This window comes from Carica papaya, chromosome 3 (assembly GCF_054855325.1).
Source record: "Carica papaya isolate Zhongbai chromosome 3, ASM5485532v1, whole genome shotgun sequence".
NCBI lineage: Eukaryota > Viridiplantae > Streptophyta > Magnoliopsida > Brassicales > Caricaceae > Carica > Carica papaya.
The window spans coordinates 1,696,556-1,715,219 of record NC_142311.1 but is presented as its reverse complement, the minus strand read 5'-3'; the positions used below and the strand labels follow the sequence as shown (position 1 = coordinate 1,715,219).

The 18,664-nt window shown below is 34.7% G+C and overlaps 2 protein-coding genes across 5 annotated transcripts; one reads left to right on the top strand and one right to left on the bottom strand.

The window, feature by feature from the left end:
* Positions 1-1,603: 1,603 nt before the first annotated feature.
* On the top strand, positions 1,604-4,756 carry LOC110811863 (zinc finger protein WIP5-like). The gene is made up of 2 exons (XM_022038466.2): positions 1,604-2,648; positions 4,046-4,756. The coding sequence occupies exons 1-2, from the start codon at positions 2,001-2,003 to the stop codon at positions 4,496-4,498; spliced, it is 1,101 nt and encodes a 366-aa protein (XP_021894158.1). The 5' UTR covers positions 1,604-2,000; the 3' UTR covers positions 4,499-4,756.
* A 4,650-nt stretch (positions 4,757-9,406) lies between these two features.
* LOC110811826 (ZIP metal ion transporter family) lies at positions 9,407-15,582 on the bottom strand. 4 transcript variants are annotated; one of them, XM_088214970.1, is made up of 12 exons: positions 15,190-15,580; positions 14,533-14,591; positions 14,285-14,377; positions 14,094-14,183; positions 13,901-13,982; positions 13,250-13,305; positions 12,104-12,160; positions 11,463-11,503; positions 10,954-11,021; positions 10,560-10,616; positions 10,328-10,445; positions 9,407-9,809 (listed from the first exon to the last, which is right to left on the bottom strand). In XM_088214970.1, the coding sequence occupies exons 1-12, from the start codon at positions 15,251-15,253 to the stop codon at positions 9,764-9,766; spliced, it is 831 nt and encodes a 276-aa protein (XP_088071096.1). In that variant the 5' UTR covers positions 15,254-15,580; the 3' UTR covers positions 9,407-9,763. The 4 variants fall into 4 exon arrangements, with proteins under 4 accessions (XP_088071096.1, XP_088071100.1, XP_088071097.1 ...); XM_088214974.1 differs by lacking the exon at positions 14,533-14,591 and having other exon boundaries at positions 15,190-15,581; XM_088214971.1 differs by lacking the exon at positions 15,190-15,580 and having other exon boundaries at positions 14,285-14,436.
* Positions 15,583-18,664: the final 3,082 nt, after the last annotated feature.

Genomic DNA, 18,664 nt, shown 5'->3' with positions numbered 1-18,664 from the left:
TGCATGCATGTGCTGACTATTTACCACATCGTACACATGTATTTAATATATTATCTTCAAATTTAATGTATTATCGACAAATTACATATCTCTATAAGTCGTTATTTTCCATTAAAAATTAATGTGTCGCTCTGCTCTTGCCCACGCAAATATATATGTATACACACACACGAATATATAAACACACATAATATAAAGGAATTTCCATGTGAGTGCTCCTAAATCCATGCTATGGATCTCTTTCTTTCTCTCTGGTTCTTTCCTCTTGTCGTCCTTGCTTGTTTCTTTTGTTGATAGCTAGCATTTATATATATAGGTGTACGCACTAATTGTCTATATATATATATATGTGTGTGTGTACCAGTAGAAAGTGATGTGGGTAACCATGATCCTTACCACCAGTTGCATCAATCTTTCTGGGTTTCTTTATGTTTCCATGTACTTTTCCCCTCTCTAATTAATTGTTTTTTCACTTTTTCTTTTACAGATTGTCAAACTCAATATAGGGATAAGAAAAAAAAAAAGTTACCGCAGTCAAATTTATAAAAATTAATATATAAGATAAGAGTAAAATCTTTGATAATTTATGAAAGAGTATGCTTTCTGTTCATTCTTAAAGATAACAATATTTCCAAAAAGGGCAAAAAAAATTAGCCAGAAATCGTAAGTAATTAAGCAGATAACTAAAACTGGAGCAGTATTAACGAACCTCCTAATTACACTCATAGTGGTATGTACTCTGTGCTGAGTCATAGTACTAGAGAAAATTATTGAAACCAAATCCTATAGCCATACATGCGTCAAAGCTGGCAGGAAATTCTTACCATTTTCTTGTTACATATTTATAAAATTTGTTTTCTTCTACGTGTATATATATATATATGTGTGTGTGTATATGTATGTATGTACTATTCACGACTGGTAGAAATATCCAAATCTTTTTCTAGTTGGGATTAATTTTTCTTTAATATTTGGTAATATATATAGTTTTCAGAATATAAATGGTGAAAAATTATGTGAAGGATAAAAAAATGAAGTAAAAGAAATTGTTGGAATTGGGAGGTAAAAATTAGAAAGAGGATTTGGGGGGGACAGTTTGGCAGCCGGTACGGAGCGAGGCCGACCAGGGCCCGCCCACCAAAGCAACTGCTTGCTGCCTTCAAATCAAACTATTTGCTTCCCAAGAATCATCTTCCATCTTATTCTTCTTCTTCTGCTTCTTCTTCTTCTTCTTCTTCAGATCTTCTCTGTGTGAATGCGACTCAGACAAACCTCCAACCCTGATTACATACTTTGTCTTTCACACTTTTTGTAATTAATTAATTAAGTTCTCATGCAAATTCTTTTTTAAGGAGAAAAAAAAAAAGAAAAAGATTAAGTCATGACCTTTTTAAATAATGTACATGACCCAGAACAAAAATTGTATCAACCTTTATTAATTGATTTGTAATTTATATGATTCTTACGTTGTGTAAATTTTTATTTTTATTTTTTGGGTTTTCTTGAATCTTGATCTAATCTTTTCACACACTGTTCAATGAGTTACTTGTTCTTTCAAGTCCCAAGATCATCACCTCCTTCTCTCTCTCTTCTCTCCTACTTTTTTCTCTAGTATTTCTTCTCCCTCTCCCTTTCTCTCTCTATATATGGATGTATACATCATATATAAATATATATATGCGTGTGTGTATCTGTCCCACCACCCCTGGATTGCTTTGGCATATTGATTTATGTATTGTTTAGTCACACCTCACAAGTGATATCTTGTCTCTCCCTTTTTACTCTCTTTACTTCATCTTCTTCATCCTCACCCTCCCCCCATCTTATATACTTTCTCTTTTTTCATTTTGGTGATTTTGTTCAGTCATCTCCTTCCACTTATTCTTCTTCTTCCCTTTTCCCTCATCATCACCTTTATTTCCCTTTCTCTCTCTCTCTCTCTCTCATAATTTTCCCATCTAGCCAAACACACTACTGTTCCTCCCCTCTTCCTTTCCCTCATGTCTGATCAATATCCCTACTCCAATTACTTCCATGGATGGACCTTTAACCTCAATTCTCTACACCACCATTTCTCTTCCTCAAATCCTCCTTCCTTCAACTTCACTGCTCCTTATCATCCCTGCAATAATATCTTATCAGCTAACATCAACAGTAGTATAACTCATCACTACTGTCACATACCATCGTCCTCCTCAATATCACCTCCTTCTCCTCCTCTCTTGGAAGCCCTTCCTCTTCTCAGTTCCAGCCCAGTAAGGCACGATCACGAACAGGAGTTCTCCTCCTCTACCATGGAAGTCGACGACTACAAGAATATAAGCAAGGATAAAGAAGACAGTGCGGCTGCTTCTGTAGATATTGATGACGGTGATCATGAGAGTGTTACAGTTGCTCTGCATTTAGGGCTCCCCAGTCCTGATTTGATTTCAGGGTTTTCCTCTACAGAGATCACGGAGAAAGATGAAGATCAAGACCAAGATCAAGTTAGTACTGTTGCAGCTTCTTCAAATTCTTCTGGGTTTTTGCCAGGAAAACTCAACAAGGGTCAGTATTGGATCCCTACGCCTACCCAGATTCTGATCGGTCCTACCCAGTTCTCTTGTCCTCTTTGCTTCAAGACCTTCAACAGATACAACAACATGCAGGTATATATATATTATATATATTATATTTATGTATGTATATAGTAGTGTATTGATCTGTGAAAAGCTTTTCCTTTTCCTCTTTTATCCTTTCTCTTCTTCTTTTTTCCCTTTTAATTTATACAGGAAACTATTGAATGGAAATATATATATAAATAAACCCCCATGTTCTTTATATATCCTCTGTAATAATGCACATTCCTTTCCTTGCTTGATTTCAAACTTCCACTTTTCTTTCTATAAGAAAGACAGAAATTGGAGGTAGAGGGTCCTTAGGGTTTTTTTTTTTAATCTTTTTTTATCTTTATTCCAACTTTATTTCGCATATCTTTCTCTTTTTTATTTTCCTTTTGGCACTTTCAAATATTTGTGATTTCCCTCTACAATTTATATAGATATAATCTACTTTCTTTTTGCATGATCTCAGCTGGGTTTTGGGATTTTAAAAATCTCATGATGAATAATAATAAATAAAGTCTTTAGTACCTGCTGGTCAGTCCAACTACAAATAAGATCCATATGATCTCTCTCTGATCTTTATGTGATTGAACATCACAAATCTTATGCTTTTTGTATCTTGAAGTTTGTGTTGTAAAAACATTAATTGCAGCTGTATGAAACTGACCCCCAGGGGCTCTGATCAAATTCATCATAAGTCAAATTTTCTCTCAACCTGAATACTCAACCTGCACAACAATAAAACATGAACTTATAGCATGGTCAATTTCCTGCTTCTTCCATGAAAATATATATATATATATAATGTATATTTATGTTGTATTTGATGAGTAAAATGTGTGTATAGTGCTCATAAAGCTCATCAATTTTGCTCTTTAGAAGTGTTCTTTATTCAACCTTCCACTTTGTCTCCTTTTCTTTGTTTTACAGGTCATAGACAGAGACGACATACATATATAACAGACACATATACATGCATACATACATATATATATATATATCACCATCTTATTAGGGAAGAAAAGAAGTAATTCCTTTTTATCTATATGAAGCGCATATACGTACATATACATATAAGTTGGGTTCATCCACTTGCTTAATGGTTCTTGATCTAGAAAATCTAAAATTCCTGTCAAAAGCTTCCATACACAACCAGACTAATGGTGATCGTTTCTCCCCAGTCAAAAGCTTTAAATGGTTGATCATCAGTACCCATTTAGAATTACTGAAAATTAAGAAAAACTAAAGCATGTCATTATTATAAAGCATGCAAATCAAACCAAACACAAGTGAAATTTTCATCAATCAGATTCAAACTAACTGCATTAATCTTGCTTATATGTGTATGTACATAGAATTTGTTCCTTCCTCAAATTATAGTTCCAGTTATGCTGTTTTCTCGTTACTAATATGATTAGTATTTTTGTATGACCTAATTACAGATGCATATGTGGGGACATGGATCACAGTACAGAAAAGGGCCAGAATCGTTGCGAGGAACACAACCAACAGCGATGCTAAGATTGCCATGTTACTGCTGTGCGCCGGGTTGCCGGAACAACATCGATCATCCGCGGGCGAAGCCGCTGAAAGATTTCAGAACTCTGCAAACACATTACAAGAGAAAGCACGGGATTAAGCCTTTCATGTGCAGAAAATGCGGCAAGAATTTTGCGGTGAGAGGTGATTGGAGAACGCACGAGAAGAATTGTGGGAAGCTTTGGTACTGCATTTGCGGTTCTGATTTTAAGCATAAGAGGTCGCTTAAGGATCATATCAAGGCTTTTGGAAATGGCCATGCTGCTCATGGCATCCACTGTTTTGGTCATCAGGAAGAAGATGACCCAGCTTCTGAGATTGAGCAAGATAATGAGACATGCAGTATTGATCAGTGAAAACATCTGGTACACAAATTAAACGTTTAGTTTCCCTAATTGCCTCACTTTCATGGCTCATGACAACTAGATATAGATATATATATATATATATACACTACTGCTTGATCATGAAAGCCATGTTCTTTTTCTTTTTCTTTTTTCCTTTCTTCTTCTTTTTGCTTCTTCACTTCATTATTATATAAGTTAGGTTTCTTAATAGTGTATTAATTTGCAGACCCTGCTGATAACCCAGTTGATCTGTGTTTTCTTCGCTTTGATTTCATCTCTCTCTCTCTCTCTATACACACACACACACACACACATATGGAGCTAGCCATATGGATGGTATATATATATATATATATATATAGATTCTCTTCAAGATCTTCTTGGTTTTTTCTTTCTTCTCTATTTTTTTTGTTTTCTTGTTCTGCGGAAAGCAATCAGCTAGGAGGAAAGAATAAAATATATATACATATTTGAAAATACATTCCTATCTATTTTAATATATGAGTTCAAAACATTATAATAGTGATGAATATAATCATATTGATAATGTATGTCCAACCTGACTTAATGATTATATATTTCTCCTAAAAAGTAAATTAATAAGCTTAGACAAAGTTAACAGAATTAAATCAGTGGTCATATCCTTTGTCAGATTGATGTTGGGTCTTGATTCTACCTATAATATTTTTATGTAAATATGAGACATTCCCTATCTTATTTTAAGCAAATATTCAAATGAAACATACGCACCCACCATCCTGCTCAATTTGATTCTTGCAACAAATATATATATATATATATATGTGTGTGTGTGTGTGTGTGTATATCTACATACATATTTGCAGAGCCAGCCTTACCCTTATGCCATTTTGACAAATAAACTGTCTTTTTACAGTAAAATATAAATAAAGAAATGTAGAAAAAGGGATGATAATAATTGTATGTAATATATGATGTATAATAGGTAAGAAGATGAGATGAAAGTGTACAAGGAACTAGTTGCATGGGTATATATATATATATATAAGATGATATTGAATGGATGGCAAGGACGAAATTTATAAGGCATGTGGGGTTGATGGTGTCAACTTTTTTTTTCATCAAATAATTCCTTTTGTAATTTTGGGGGGTCTACCATTACATGGATAAACAGATCAACAACTACGTACTACTATGATGGATGTACATGTATATACATACATATATATATATATATATATATATATACACGCAAGATCAGCTTTTTGTGCCTTTGTTTACTGTATTATATACAGGCATGTGTAATACATGATGCCATTAATTCCACTTGGTTAGTGATGGAGATCGAGTGTTTTTTTACCATTGGACAGAACATATACTACTACAATATTCATGTATATGATGATTGTAATGAATTATTTTAAATATTTAGATTACTGATTAGCTAGTCCGGAGAGAATTAAAAAATTAAAATACCATCATATATATATATATATAATGAATTTTGTTTAAAAAATATAAATTGCAGTAATTTATATTATTTTGTGGAAATATTATCTGAAACATTATGATAGTCAATTAAATTACAAAAATTATGAACAGTATACCTCAAAGCCAGCTAATTTTTAGAACTTTAATAGCTTTAATTCAACTGATTATAACCCAGTTATGTATGTATGTGTATATATATATATATATGTATGTTGTAAGAAGAGAATTTCTCTTACTGTACATGTGGCTGTATATCTTTTAATTAAGATCGTTTTGGAAAACAAGATCTTAAGATTTCTGTTTGTCTCTGCGTATGTATATATATACACACATATATATAGATATAAATATAGGATTATGGATGGTTGACGGCAGACAAAAAGTTGGGAAGGAAATGGGATTTTGGTGGCAGGATTGATGAGAATTGTGGGAGAGACTGAGTCAAAGGGGTCACCATGAAATGTCATTTCAAGCTTGTAAATATTCAGAGAGTGTATATAGAAGCTGCTGGGTAGCTCCAGTAGCTGTCCAACAATACCCCAATTACCTCCACCCCTCTCTCTCTCTCTCTCTCTCTAGCATCTATACATACATACCCACATATATATACACTGTACAAACATATATATACATATATATACATGTGGGTCTCTGGATTCAACTGGCTAGTGTGGCCTGGTCCACGCGTGGCAGCCAGCAGCTGTGTAAGTGATAGTTAATATATAGTGTTTTCTGCTGTGCAAAGAGAATAGATTTAACATAACAGTGAAAAGGTAGCTCAGAAGTGAATAATAATAATTAATAATTAATAATTAATAATAAAAGATTGATTCTTTTCTTGTTGTCTTTGTTATTTTCAGTGATGTGTCTACTCACTCTCCCCAGTCCCACATCGACCCATCATCCATCATTCCTTTTGATGGATCCTTGTATTGTTTTTCTCTCTACAACTAACAGCATCTTCTTCATTACACCATGTTTGGAAGTGTGGTGAGCTTATGAGCTGCAGCAATGAGAGTCAATGACAAACCAATCCTCCTTTATATAAGAATATATATATATATGTGTGTATATGTATTACGTCTATTAGATTTCAAGTCATCTTAGTTTTTGCTGTTTTGTCTTCTAATGTTCAAAAAAGAAAAAGAAAAATCTAAATATATACATACATCCTGTCTAGTCCCATTCAGACCAAATACAAAATGTATGTATATTATATACTTTAACATTATATATATGTAGGACATTATTGAAGAGGGGACCGAGAATTCTGATCTCATGTTTACATATAGGTTTGTTCTTCTCCTTTATACACACACACACATCTATATATATATATATATACATATTCAGATTCAGACAAGGACAAGTTTGTCTTCAAGAGGGTGAAAGTCACCGATCTGTTCCCACTTCACCCCTCATGAAATTAACCATACACACATACTTAAATATTCTCGACATCATATTGACAGATTTGTCTTGATTCCAGTTTTGTTCTTTGATGGGTAATGAATAATTAATAGGAAATAAACAAATTAATTATTTATATTTGCATAAAATTAAATTATTAACCAAAATAAAACAATCAGGATTCGAGATTTCAATTACTAAGAAACAAATATAAAAAAATTTTAATTTGTACGCAGCCTGTATACATTTATTTCACACTCTTAGCAAACTCCATTAGTTATATGTTAAGTTGCAGAAAACTTTCGAGCAGTAGTTTTACAATATGGTGGAGAATCTTGTGATTTGGTAAATGAAATCACTTTCTTCTTTTCTCAAAGAGAATCCATGGCTATAATGGAAAGAGGAAAAGGGAATTAAAGAAAAGTTGCAGAGAGAAAGGAAAAGGTATGTTCATATACATGATATCTTGGCACATATATGTATAAAATCTACTTTTTGAGAATGAAATAAGGCAGAAATAATTACAGAGAGGAGAATAAGTAGAGATGGGTATGTCTCTATGTGTGTATATATATATATATATATACATATATTCGTTGAAGGAGAAAGAAAATAACAGAACAAAGTGAAGAAAGCCTTCGGCTTACCCACAGAATTTTAATTTGTAATGGAATCAAAATGATATCATCTGCCTCATATTCTATACTCTCTTCATATGTAAGTTTATTAGGCCAAAAATATTAAGAAAAAATACATGCTTAATATTTATTATGTTGAAATTTAATTTTGATTTTGTAAAATTATAAAATTGATTCAATCTTTTTTTTTTTTTTTCTCAAAAGAACTTTCGTCTATAAAAAAAATAATACTAATTTAATCCGATACTTATTCTATACGTTAATACTTGATTTTACACATGGACCAAACTCAATTATGAGGTATATAATAAATGTATATATAAAGAGAAACTAATTATGGACTACAAAACAAAGATTAAAATTCTAATATCATCTTAACTAATAAACTTATGATCATCTTGTCATACTAAAATTTTTTTAAAAAAAATTAATAATATTATGTCAATTAATATTTATTCGGTTGCAAATATTTCTGAAACACCTCTATTAGAAAAATAAATAGTCAATTTAGAAAGAATTTATTAACGATACGAATCTATCTAATTTAGAAGAGAAGAACTTGTATCCGTACCTCAATTTCATGCTAGTTTAATTTCCATAAGTTGAATTATTTTGTTGTTATATAAAATTTATACTTTCTCCTAATTGAACTAATTGTGAACTTACATTATTTAATTAATTTAAGTGTATTTACAGTCAAAGAGAAAAAAAAAAAAAAAAAAGTTAATTTCTTTTGTTCTTTCTATTCCAATAAAGCCATAAAAGAAGCCCTTTTGCCCTTTCTCTCATGGCTGCTTTTTTTTACATCTACTCCTTTTGCTTTTATGAGTACAGAGTACTGTGAAAATCTCTTTAAGTACTCTCTATAAAAGAATATATCATCATCTGGGCCTCTTCTCTCCTTCAGCTTTGATATAAATCCAATCAAAAGCTATTCACTTTTCTTTTTTTCCAAAAACCATGAAGAAGAGAGAGGACTGGACAGCTTTAATCCCATGAATCTCTTGATGGGATTTGTTGTTTCTTACTTTGGTACTTTCTCTGAAGACATTCATGTCCAACAACCTACAATCATACTCACTCACTTTGAGCTTTCAAGGTCTAGGTAGGTATAGGGTACATTTACCAGATCACTCAGAAAAGAATTACACAGATACACAAAAATAAGTATAAAATGTTGAAATTGGTAGCATCTGGAATGAGCAAGCATGTAAAAGAGCAGGGCAAAGCCAAATTAATTATCTCATAAGCAAATCATGTATATACATATAAAAGAAGAAAAAAAAAAAGAAATCAACAGATTGAAAATTGATTAATGGAATATAGTAGAGGAAAGCAATATTTTTTTTAACTTGAAAAGTTCTTTCACAATCATAAACCCACATTTTCCATTCGATAGTTTCATCGATAACTTTTGCTTTCTTTACTAATCAATCCAATGTTTCCAAAACAAGTATCATGTTTTGTTATGAATGTACTTAGCATTAGAGTCTGTAACCATGAGTTACCAGTAGTTTACTGAAAATTACAAGATTTGTTATCTCTTTCCCCAGCCCCACCAGCAACCCCTCCCGTTTTCGAATTCCAAGTGATTGAGTTAAGAAGCATAAGAGGTAAGAATTATCCTTCAAAGACAGCTACTCCTCATGGTATTGGCTGAAGATCAGTATGAAACAACTAATCATTAACATAAATCTTCCACTTACCAACAAATGACATATACAATATTTGTTGTAATTGACTGGCCAAGTGACAACTACATGCTCATATCTTCAGGTAAGCTGATTTCAAGAAAATATAGGCTGCAAAAAGAGCAAGAAATATATGAGCGGAATGTATCTGTGTGCAGGGGAAAGGAGATAATAGCCTGATATATCCAAATCTAACTAAATCTTGCATTATATCAGGAATGCAATGAACAAGTGTACACCAAGAAAAATAGATGCAAAGATCAAAAAATTTCTCATAGAAATTCATTGAAACAAAAGATATACCATATATATATACATATGCACTAGGTAACTTCTACTAGTATTTCCTTTGTCTTTTATGGCTCATTATTGAAGTCGAATAAAATATTGGCCCGGGTAAGTTTTGTATTGCCACTATGACAGTCAAATATTTCCTTGTCGCTTCCTCAACACATTGCGTTTTTCATCATCATTTACACTGAAAAATATGCAAATATTTTCGCTGCTTCCTCCCACCCACAGAGAAGATTTGGCTTGTAATAAATCCAGTTATGGATATGCAAGTCAAACATAAACCAAGCTTTTTCTTGTTTCTGAAACAAAAAAATCAATATGAGATTTTCTTTTACCTTGCAGACATGAAAGCCATCCCAAAGAACACAGCTTTAACAGCTTGCTTCTGCCCTGCATAATCAAATGCTAACGGCAGCATTTCATGCAAGGTCAGGAAAGCCATTACTCCACCAACTGCAAATATATTAGACTAACTCACAATAAATAAGCCATAAGATGATCCTAGCAATGACAGACATCAATTTTCTTCAATTATTTAAGATGTTTGAGAATCAATGAATTGTGAACCTGATCCCAGCAAGCCCTCAAGAATTTCTGGACTCAAGCTGCTTGGAAATAGATAGGCTGTATTATAAAAAGAAAGATATGTTAGAGATTTTCCATTATTCCGCATTGCCCCCGAAAACCAACCATTCAAACACCACTGATTGAAGAAAAGGGCCAAAATTTTCAAACAAATAAATAAATAAACAGCTGTGCTTGCATGTGAGTATGAAATGGCTGTTGCAGTTCTTTTATGCCTTACAGTCCGTCAATTAATTGAGATTCGGAAATATCCTATTTAATGTTAAAACAAACATTTTAATTCACAATCTCTCTTATTCAGATGAGAATTTTTTGTTTTCCATTTCTTTTTCCTAGAACATTGTTATAGTCCTGCAACAAATAACAGCTAACATACCCACAATAATTACACCAAGAGGCTCAGCAAAACCAGAAAGTGTTGCCAATTTGAATGCCTGCCACTTGCTGTTAGATGTCAAAAACCAATCAGTAACTGTATCATCATATAAAGAATTACAATATTGTTGACTTTAACTTCAAAAAATCTAAAAATATTTCCCAATAATGATGTGCTACTGGTAGTGATAATGATGATGTTGAATATAAAAAATATGGAAGAAAATTGAAATGATATAAATAAGGTTCTGTCCAACAATCTTCAGACCCTAACTTCTATGGCATGCACAAACAACTATAATGGCTCCTTTCAACTAGACTGAATCATTTGAACCAGTAACAGCAACAATATTGAATATCCTGCACTGTTCACTGGTATCTTCATATATGCATTGACAAAAAAGATAAATGTAAGAGAAGAATCAATTCTAGAATTCTATTCAATGTAAAATGTTTGTACCGTGCAACAAAAAGTGCTAAACAATCAAAAAATAAGCAATTATATCTCACCTTTCTGTTGCAAAATATACAGGAAGTGCAACAGCAACACCCTGTAGAGTGAAAAGAAAGTAGTAAGGATAGAACACTTCTCATGTTCTATGACCATTAATCCACAGGGTCAGCTTGATTTTATGAAAACAAGAAAAATGCAATAATACAAATAAGTTTAGGACTCGGAAGCAATCCGACTTCTCTGTCATTAGTTATCTCTCAAGTAATAACCATATTGCAAATATCTGGCAGCTAGAAATAGTAAGAGAATTGCAATAATAACCAAAACCTTGATAGCTGAATAGCTGGTACTAAATAAAACAATTTATAAAGCATTAAGTACACTTGAACATTGAAGATCAGGTAAAGAAAATAGAGTAGAAAGAAGTAATTTCAGAGTGAGAAAAGTTGCATTCAAGCGCTGAATTATCCTATACTGTTTTTCACTCTTTTGTTAATGGAAATAATATAATACAACTGAAAGCTTAACAAAGGGGTAAGCCTAAAGATGCATGCCTAATTGATTGTGAAAAATTTAGTTGTGATTCTTTTACTGGGAAGAAGCTTTTTAATGTGCTAAAATACCAGTCCCCGCAAGATAACAGCTAAAACACTTCGAAATTTGAAAGAGCAGTTCTTGGCATTTGAGAATTTGGTACCTCTGGAATGTTGTGTAAAGCAATGGCCAAGGCCAAATTAAGACCAACCCGAACTCCCTACAAGCAATGAGCAAAAAAGACAAAAGATCTTATTAGCATAAACAGTAGTATCAGTAATTATGGTCCTCAACAGCATAAACCACATTCTTATTTATAAAACTAAATTACCGAGAAAAAATCAGTAAAAGAAGACAAACATCAAAGAGGAGCAAATTACTTCTTCCAATTAACTTATCACCCCCTCAACCCCCCCGTGCCCCCCAACACAAGGATGTTTTGCTCTAGAACCTTGTTGCTTTGCAAAGTGATTTTATTTGCCCATTGAGGCTCACTGGTTTTGCCTTTTAACTAAATTGTCCGCTGGCCCAAAAATAAAATTTGTAGGAAAATATTTGGATTGGAAAAATTCATGTCAGGAAGTCAAAATATTGCAATTCAATTATTTTTCCTACAATATTTATTTTTTGAGGAGTTAAAGTCAACAAATACGCCCTTTCCTTTGCATATTAACTCACCTTTCCTTTGCATATTAACTCACTTTAACAGAATAAGTAAGAGAGTACAGATAAGAGCCATTTAACGGAGCATAGGGCAGCCAAGTGAAAGGGAGCAAACCAAAAGGGAAAAGGAGCCAATCTACAATTAATCACAAAAATGAAGTACAGGGACAACATACAACCAAGAAAGCTTGTAGAAGCACGAATGACTAAAGTTGCATAACGACTAAACTAACAGAGAGTTCTACCAAGTAAAGCTCATTTAAGAATCTTTGAGTCTCTTATTTAAAAAAGAAAAAATCTAAAACTCATCATGCTGTGAAATAAGTGCTTATGTTATCTTGACACAGATACAAGCCAAAGATACAGCATTTGATTGTCAGGTTCATCTACTTTTGCAAATGTTTCCTTCATTTGAAGACTCCAAGATAAATAATCAATATTTGCAAAGATGTATTTAACACTGACATATCGGGGTAAAATGAATGGTACATGTAACATAGATAATTGCATCAATCAAAAGCTCAAATACTTTGCACACTTGCAAAAATTAGTTGAGTGAAGATAAAACTTTCCTATATTAACCATATATCATTTGGCATGATAACATGAAAAGGAATAAATGTAGCTGGAAGAAGGCTGGGCCTACCTTAATTGATCCTAAGAACACTGCCATCCCCTCTGGAAAATTGTGTAAGCTTATGCCTAAAACTCAGAAAAAAATTTGCTTGAGAAAGCTAATGCAAGTATTACTCATATATCATAAAAAGAAAAACCAAGTTAAGGGCAATGGAGTTTTCCACAACTGACATGAGCTTCTAATAGTTTTTATATATAGAAAAAGCATCTACATAGAAACAAGTTCGTGTGTGGTCAAGAACACGAACTAAAAAAAATTAATAGATCACATCCACAACCAATCTCTATGCCACCAAGTATGCAGCACTACACATGAAAATTTTGCACTCAACAAAAATAAGGTTGACCAAATAAATTTACTTGATGACTAGAATGCTAGTTTAACAAAAAAGATATGGAGCACAAATAAAATCCGTATAGAAGGGAAAGCAGAAGAAGAGAGAGAAGGGAGAGAACCAAGAACGGAAGATAAAGGAATCCAAGAAAATCAAATCTACCTTGTTGCTCAAACACAACAACGGTAATAAGTAGAAGAGTTGCCCTTTTTGGGGCATGAAAAAAGTGCAAAGTTGGTCCTTATTAATGAAATTATATTATAAAGATTCCTCCTGTTGGCCATATATCACATTGGCATTTCGTTGTGATGACAAGATAGTTGTACCTATTGCTGTAATTATTCCACTAAATAAAACTTGCCGACGATGCTTTTTCATTACATCCTTGCTATCTTGATCCCCATTTTTCTGTTATCAATTAGAGCACAAACTTTTTAGTGTTTTGAAAAAAATGAAACGTTGAGTGGACAAATTGGTTACAAAGGACATTCGTTAAGGAAGTGAATGGAGGATTCTGGCCTTCTTTTTATTCACATCCGAGCCAGGATTGATTGTTGGTTCTGGGATAAAAGTGGCAACAAATGCAAATAAGACAACACCTCCAAAAAACTGCATCACCAAGAAATTAGATATTAGCGTCCAAGAAACACAAGGCCATGTGATGAAATTTACTAATCGTAGTCATATGAAAGTTGGAGGCCAAAGCTAACCCAAAGATTCCCTTTTAAGAACCCAATCGAGTTGATGGCCTTATGAGCTAAATCTAGGAATGATATGCTCAGCATCAAACCTGCAGCAAAACCCTGAAAGCAAGAATACTCCATGGGTTCAGATGAGATTAACGTCAAAATCCCATTATTAACTACAAGTACAGAAAAGAAGAAAAGGTAAGTGTTGGTAAGAACAGTTGTTGTATCTAAACTAATAGTTGATTGCACCACAATTTGATCACCATTACCTGTAAAAGTCCAAGCATCTTCAGATTGGGAGCCTTATTGAAAACTACAAAAAGTGCACCTATCCCATTTCATGAATGAGAAAAATCCCATTAGATTATGAAGAAGTATATAATGAACAAATTTAATCGAACTATTGAGATACTAAACATCTTATCACTTTATAACAAAAGGAAGACGACGAGTACAAAACAGCTACAAATTTTCAACATGCACCTCTCCTCTCACATACATACATATGCATGCCAGCACAAGTACGCATAGATACACAGACGATATGACAAGCAATGGGACAAGGCCTTCAAGATTCAAGACTAGGGAAAACCCAATGTACAAATGAAATGACCAGAATCAAAGAAAAGCGATTGAAATAACATAGTTGCATCACCAAGAAAGAGCAGTCCTGGCGGATTTCAGCATGTCAATTAGATTGCAAAAGCTTCTTGAAATACAAACATTCAACATTCAATTTAGTGAAACTAAATTAAAAACGAAAACGGAATAATCACCGAAAAGATTGAATGAAACGACCAAATTTCATCACTGGTAAGGGTGAAACTTCAGTCGAAGGATGCACTTAAAAAAAAATTCACATAATGCAAAAGCTACTTGAAGTCACAGAGTAAAATTCTTGAGAAATTTGGTTACAAATTACTAACCGAGAGAGGTACTCAATCCACCCACAAGGGAGAGAGCAAGCGCCACCATCACCTGGGAATCCATGGATGCTCCCTTCTCTTTCTTTCTCAAAACAGTAAAAGACGGTAAAGGTGTTGCGTAAAGATTGGATTATAGCTATGTAAATCCCCAAAACCAGATAGATTGCAAAATCACCAGTGAGAAATTATACGCCCAAGAGAAACTCAGTTTGATAACTGATGTTACAGAGATATACGGAAAGACAATACGTAAACCATAGAAACGGAAATAGTATATACACAGTCGTCCATCTCCGTCTACTTGATCATGAGAGGAACCTCAATTTCCATTTCCTTTCTCCACATTCTATACCTAACATGGCCTCCTCGTCATCTTCCTAGTGTGTTTATTCTCTGATAAAACTAAAAATAATTCCCGGTTCAGATAAAACCACAGGTTCTCCCTAGCCGACCGGATTGTTATTCAGTTTAAACCGGGATTATAGCTTTAATTATTTTTGCAATAATATAATGAATATTATGTAAAATTAATGAAGTATTTCAAATACAAAAATTTAAATTATTTTTTGAAAATTTCTGCTTTAAAATTATTATTTGCATAAAAATACACTTCAAACAAATTTTAATTAAAAGATAATTAATTATCTTTTTTAATATTTTAGTTAATTTCTAATTTAAAATTTTCATATATATTTCACAGCCATTAAATTAAAGACTTTTCAATAATTTTAAAGGAAAAAAATAAATAAAACTATTCCACCTTCTTCCGGCGACAGAAACGCACCATCGCTTCCTCTTCCTCCGCTAGCTCAGGGAGGGGGAACGAGGCCACCTTCTCCTCCGACTTACATATCAACTCAACTACCTCCTTCCGTTCCAGTGCTGGATCCCAACCGAGCTTTTTAACTGTTTGCTCTCTTTCGGTGCAAAGAGCGTTTGCTACTTTCATATCTCTTCATCTTTCTTCACCCGTCAAATTTCTATCGGACCAGATTGCTGCAGAGCTATTGCTCGGACTGATCAGACTTGCAGGGACACCATCTTTGTTCAATTCAATAATTCGTTGTTCGTTGTTTCTCTCTTGGATCATTGTCATTGCATAATCTTGATCATTGAATACTCGGCATTAATAATTTCAATAATTATGTAACAGCTCCGGAAATTTGAAATGAAATATATGTATTAAAAATGTCAAATGCGGAAACGTAATAAAAATTTTGATTAAACATCCCTTACACTAAAATCAAAAACATGCTCAGAGTATAAAAGAACAAACTAACTAAAAGAGAAACTCGAAAATAAAAGCTATAAATATGACTACGGAGTCTTCAGGCGTCCCCTTCGCCGTCTTCCTGCGGAACGGGCTCGGGAACAATGTCTTCCTAATCTGAAATGATTAAATAAGGAATGAGCTACACCAGCCCAGTAAAGACATCACACTATCTCACCGTCACGGAGGTAAAGGTGGGTAGAAAACACAAAAAGGACCAATGGAGCATAGTTTACAACAAACTCTTTTATTAACATAAAAACCTTTACTATCCACTTACCTAGGTGAAATTCATAAAAACAATATACGAAATCAATAACATTATCATCATCATGAAATCATAGGAACTGTATAACATAATACTTATCACGCCTTTTGCATCTCAATCATTTCACAACATATTTTTTTCCTTATTTACCAGCCTACTAGTATCCATGGGGATCCATAGGGGTCCCGCTACCCATGAACCTTTAACACTTGTAATCAGATTCCATGGCCATCCCCATACCCCGTCCGGTATGGGCGCCAAAACTATAAACCTCAATACCCCATCCAGTATGAGGGTGAAACGGGCCATCTCCATACCCCATCCGGTATGGGTGTCAAAACACATAAGATCTCCATACTCCGTCCGGTATGAGAGACCACAATCCCGGTAGGGTTCCCTACGGACCCGGTCCGTCCACCATCTCCTAGGATATCTAGTCAGGCTGACCACATTATACAATTATCAATTTACATAACCTTTCATTCCCCTTTTCCTCAATCAGCATCATCAAATCACACACAAACAAGCAACTAGTAATTCATGACAAACAAGCCAATATACAACATCAGGTTCTCAGTCATTCAACCCATAATCAATAAAACAGTGATTTATGCACACGAAACTATGAAATGAGAACATCAGGCATCATACTGCATTTAAAACTGTAAAATAGAACAAACAACAACTGACCGACAAATACACCAGACTCGGGCTCCATTAGCGACCTTAAACAATTTCACATATCTACTGATTCATGAAACATCGTTTTATTATTTATTGAACTTTAATACCATGATAGGAAATAGGGTGAGGGGTCCTTACTTGTTTCGGGGTCCGAACACGGCTCCACAGTGCGCCTACAAGCTGTCCCTAATTTTTCCTAAATTTTTTCCGGGGAACTGAAACGCACTACTAGTACCTGCACATGTCCCAAAAAATCCCAAATTAGACCCAAGGCCCATTTAGGCCAATATCGCAATTCCGGCACGGCGGCTCCGCCGTGCTCCGGCGGCGGCGATTCGCCTCGGGTTGGCCGTTTTCGGCCGAATTCGGCCACACTTGCATCGGTCCCTGCGATAAAACAACCTTAGGGCCCTCGGGGGGCCAAAAAATTACGAAAAACTGAAGCTTACCGGCGGCAGTGCTCTCGGGTGTGGCGTCTCTCCGGCGAGGTTCGTGTTTTGGTGATTCGGCTCCGATCAACCTGTAGAGAAAAGAATGGTGATTACGATGATATAAAAATTGTATCAAACAGAGGCCGGGAATGGCCTCATCGGAGGCAAAAATCGAGGAGGAGCGCGGCGGCGCCGCTGGGTTTCGACTGTTTGGCCGGGATTTTGGCTCCGATTTGGCCATAGGGGAACTCAGCGTGGAAAAATGAGCTGAGGGTATGAAATTTACCTCGATCGGCGGTCGGAAAACTCCCTGGTGCGGCGGCGGATGGCGGCGGCCGGCTCCTCCGGCGTCTGGTTCGTCTTCTCCGGCGAGGGCAGGCGGCTAGGGTTTTTGTGGTCAGGTGTGGGGGTTCTATTTATACCCTTTTGCCTTTTGATCACAGCCGTCCGTTTTGATTGAATCTGGGCCGTCCGTGCGCGATTGAATCTGGGCTATTCGTGCGTGTGCATCTGGGCCGTCCGTGCGCGCGGGGACACATCTGGGCCGTCCGATCGCGCGCACGCGGATCGCTCACGTGGCCCGTTCCCCGGTCGACGTGGTCTTGCCACGCGGCAGGTCCTGGTTGGCCAGGGTTGCTGACTGGGCCGCTGACGTGGCGCTTACGGGGCACAATTTTTCTAAATTGCGTTTTGACCCCCGGTTTCCGATTTTCTTTTCAAAAATACCTCCAGAATCTTAATTTTCACCAATTTTTTCCAAAATCAATTTTAATTAAATCCAAATAATATTTTTACCCAATTTTACAATTATTATTATTTTTA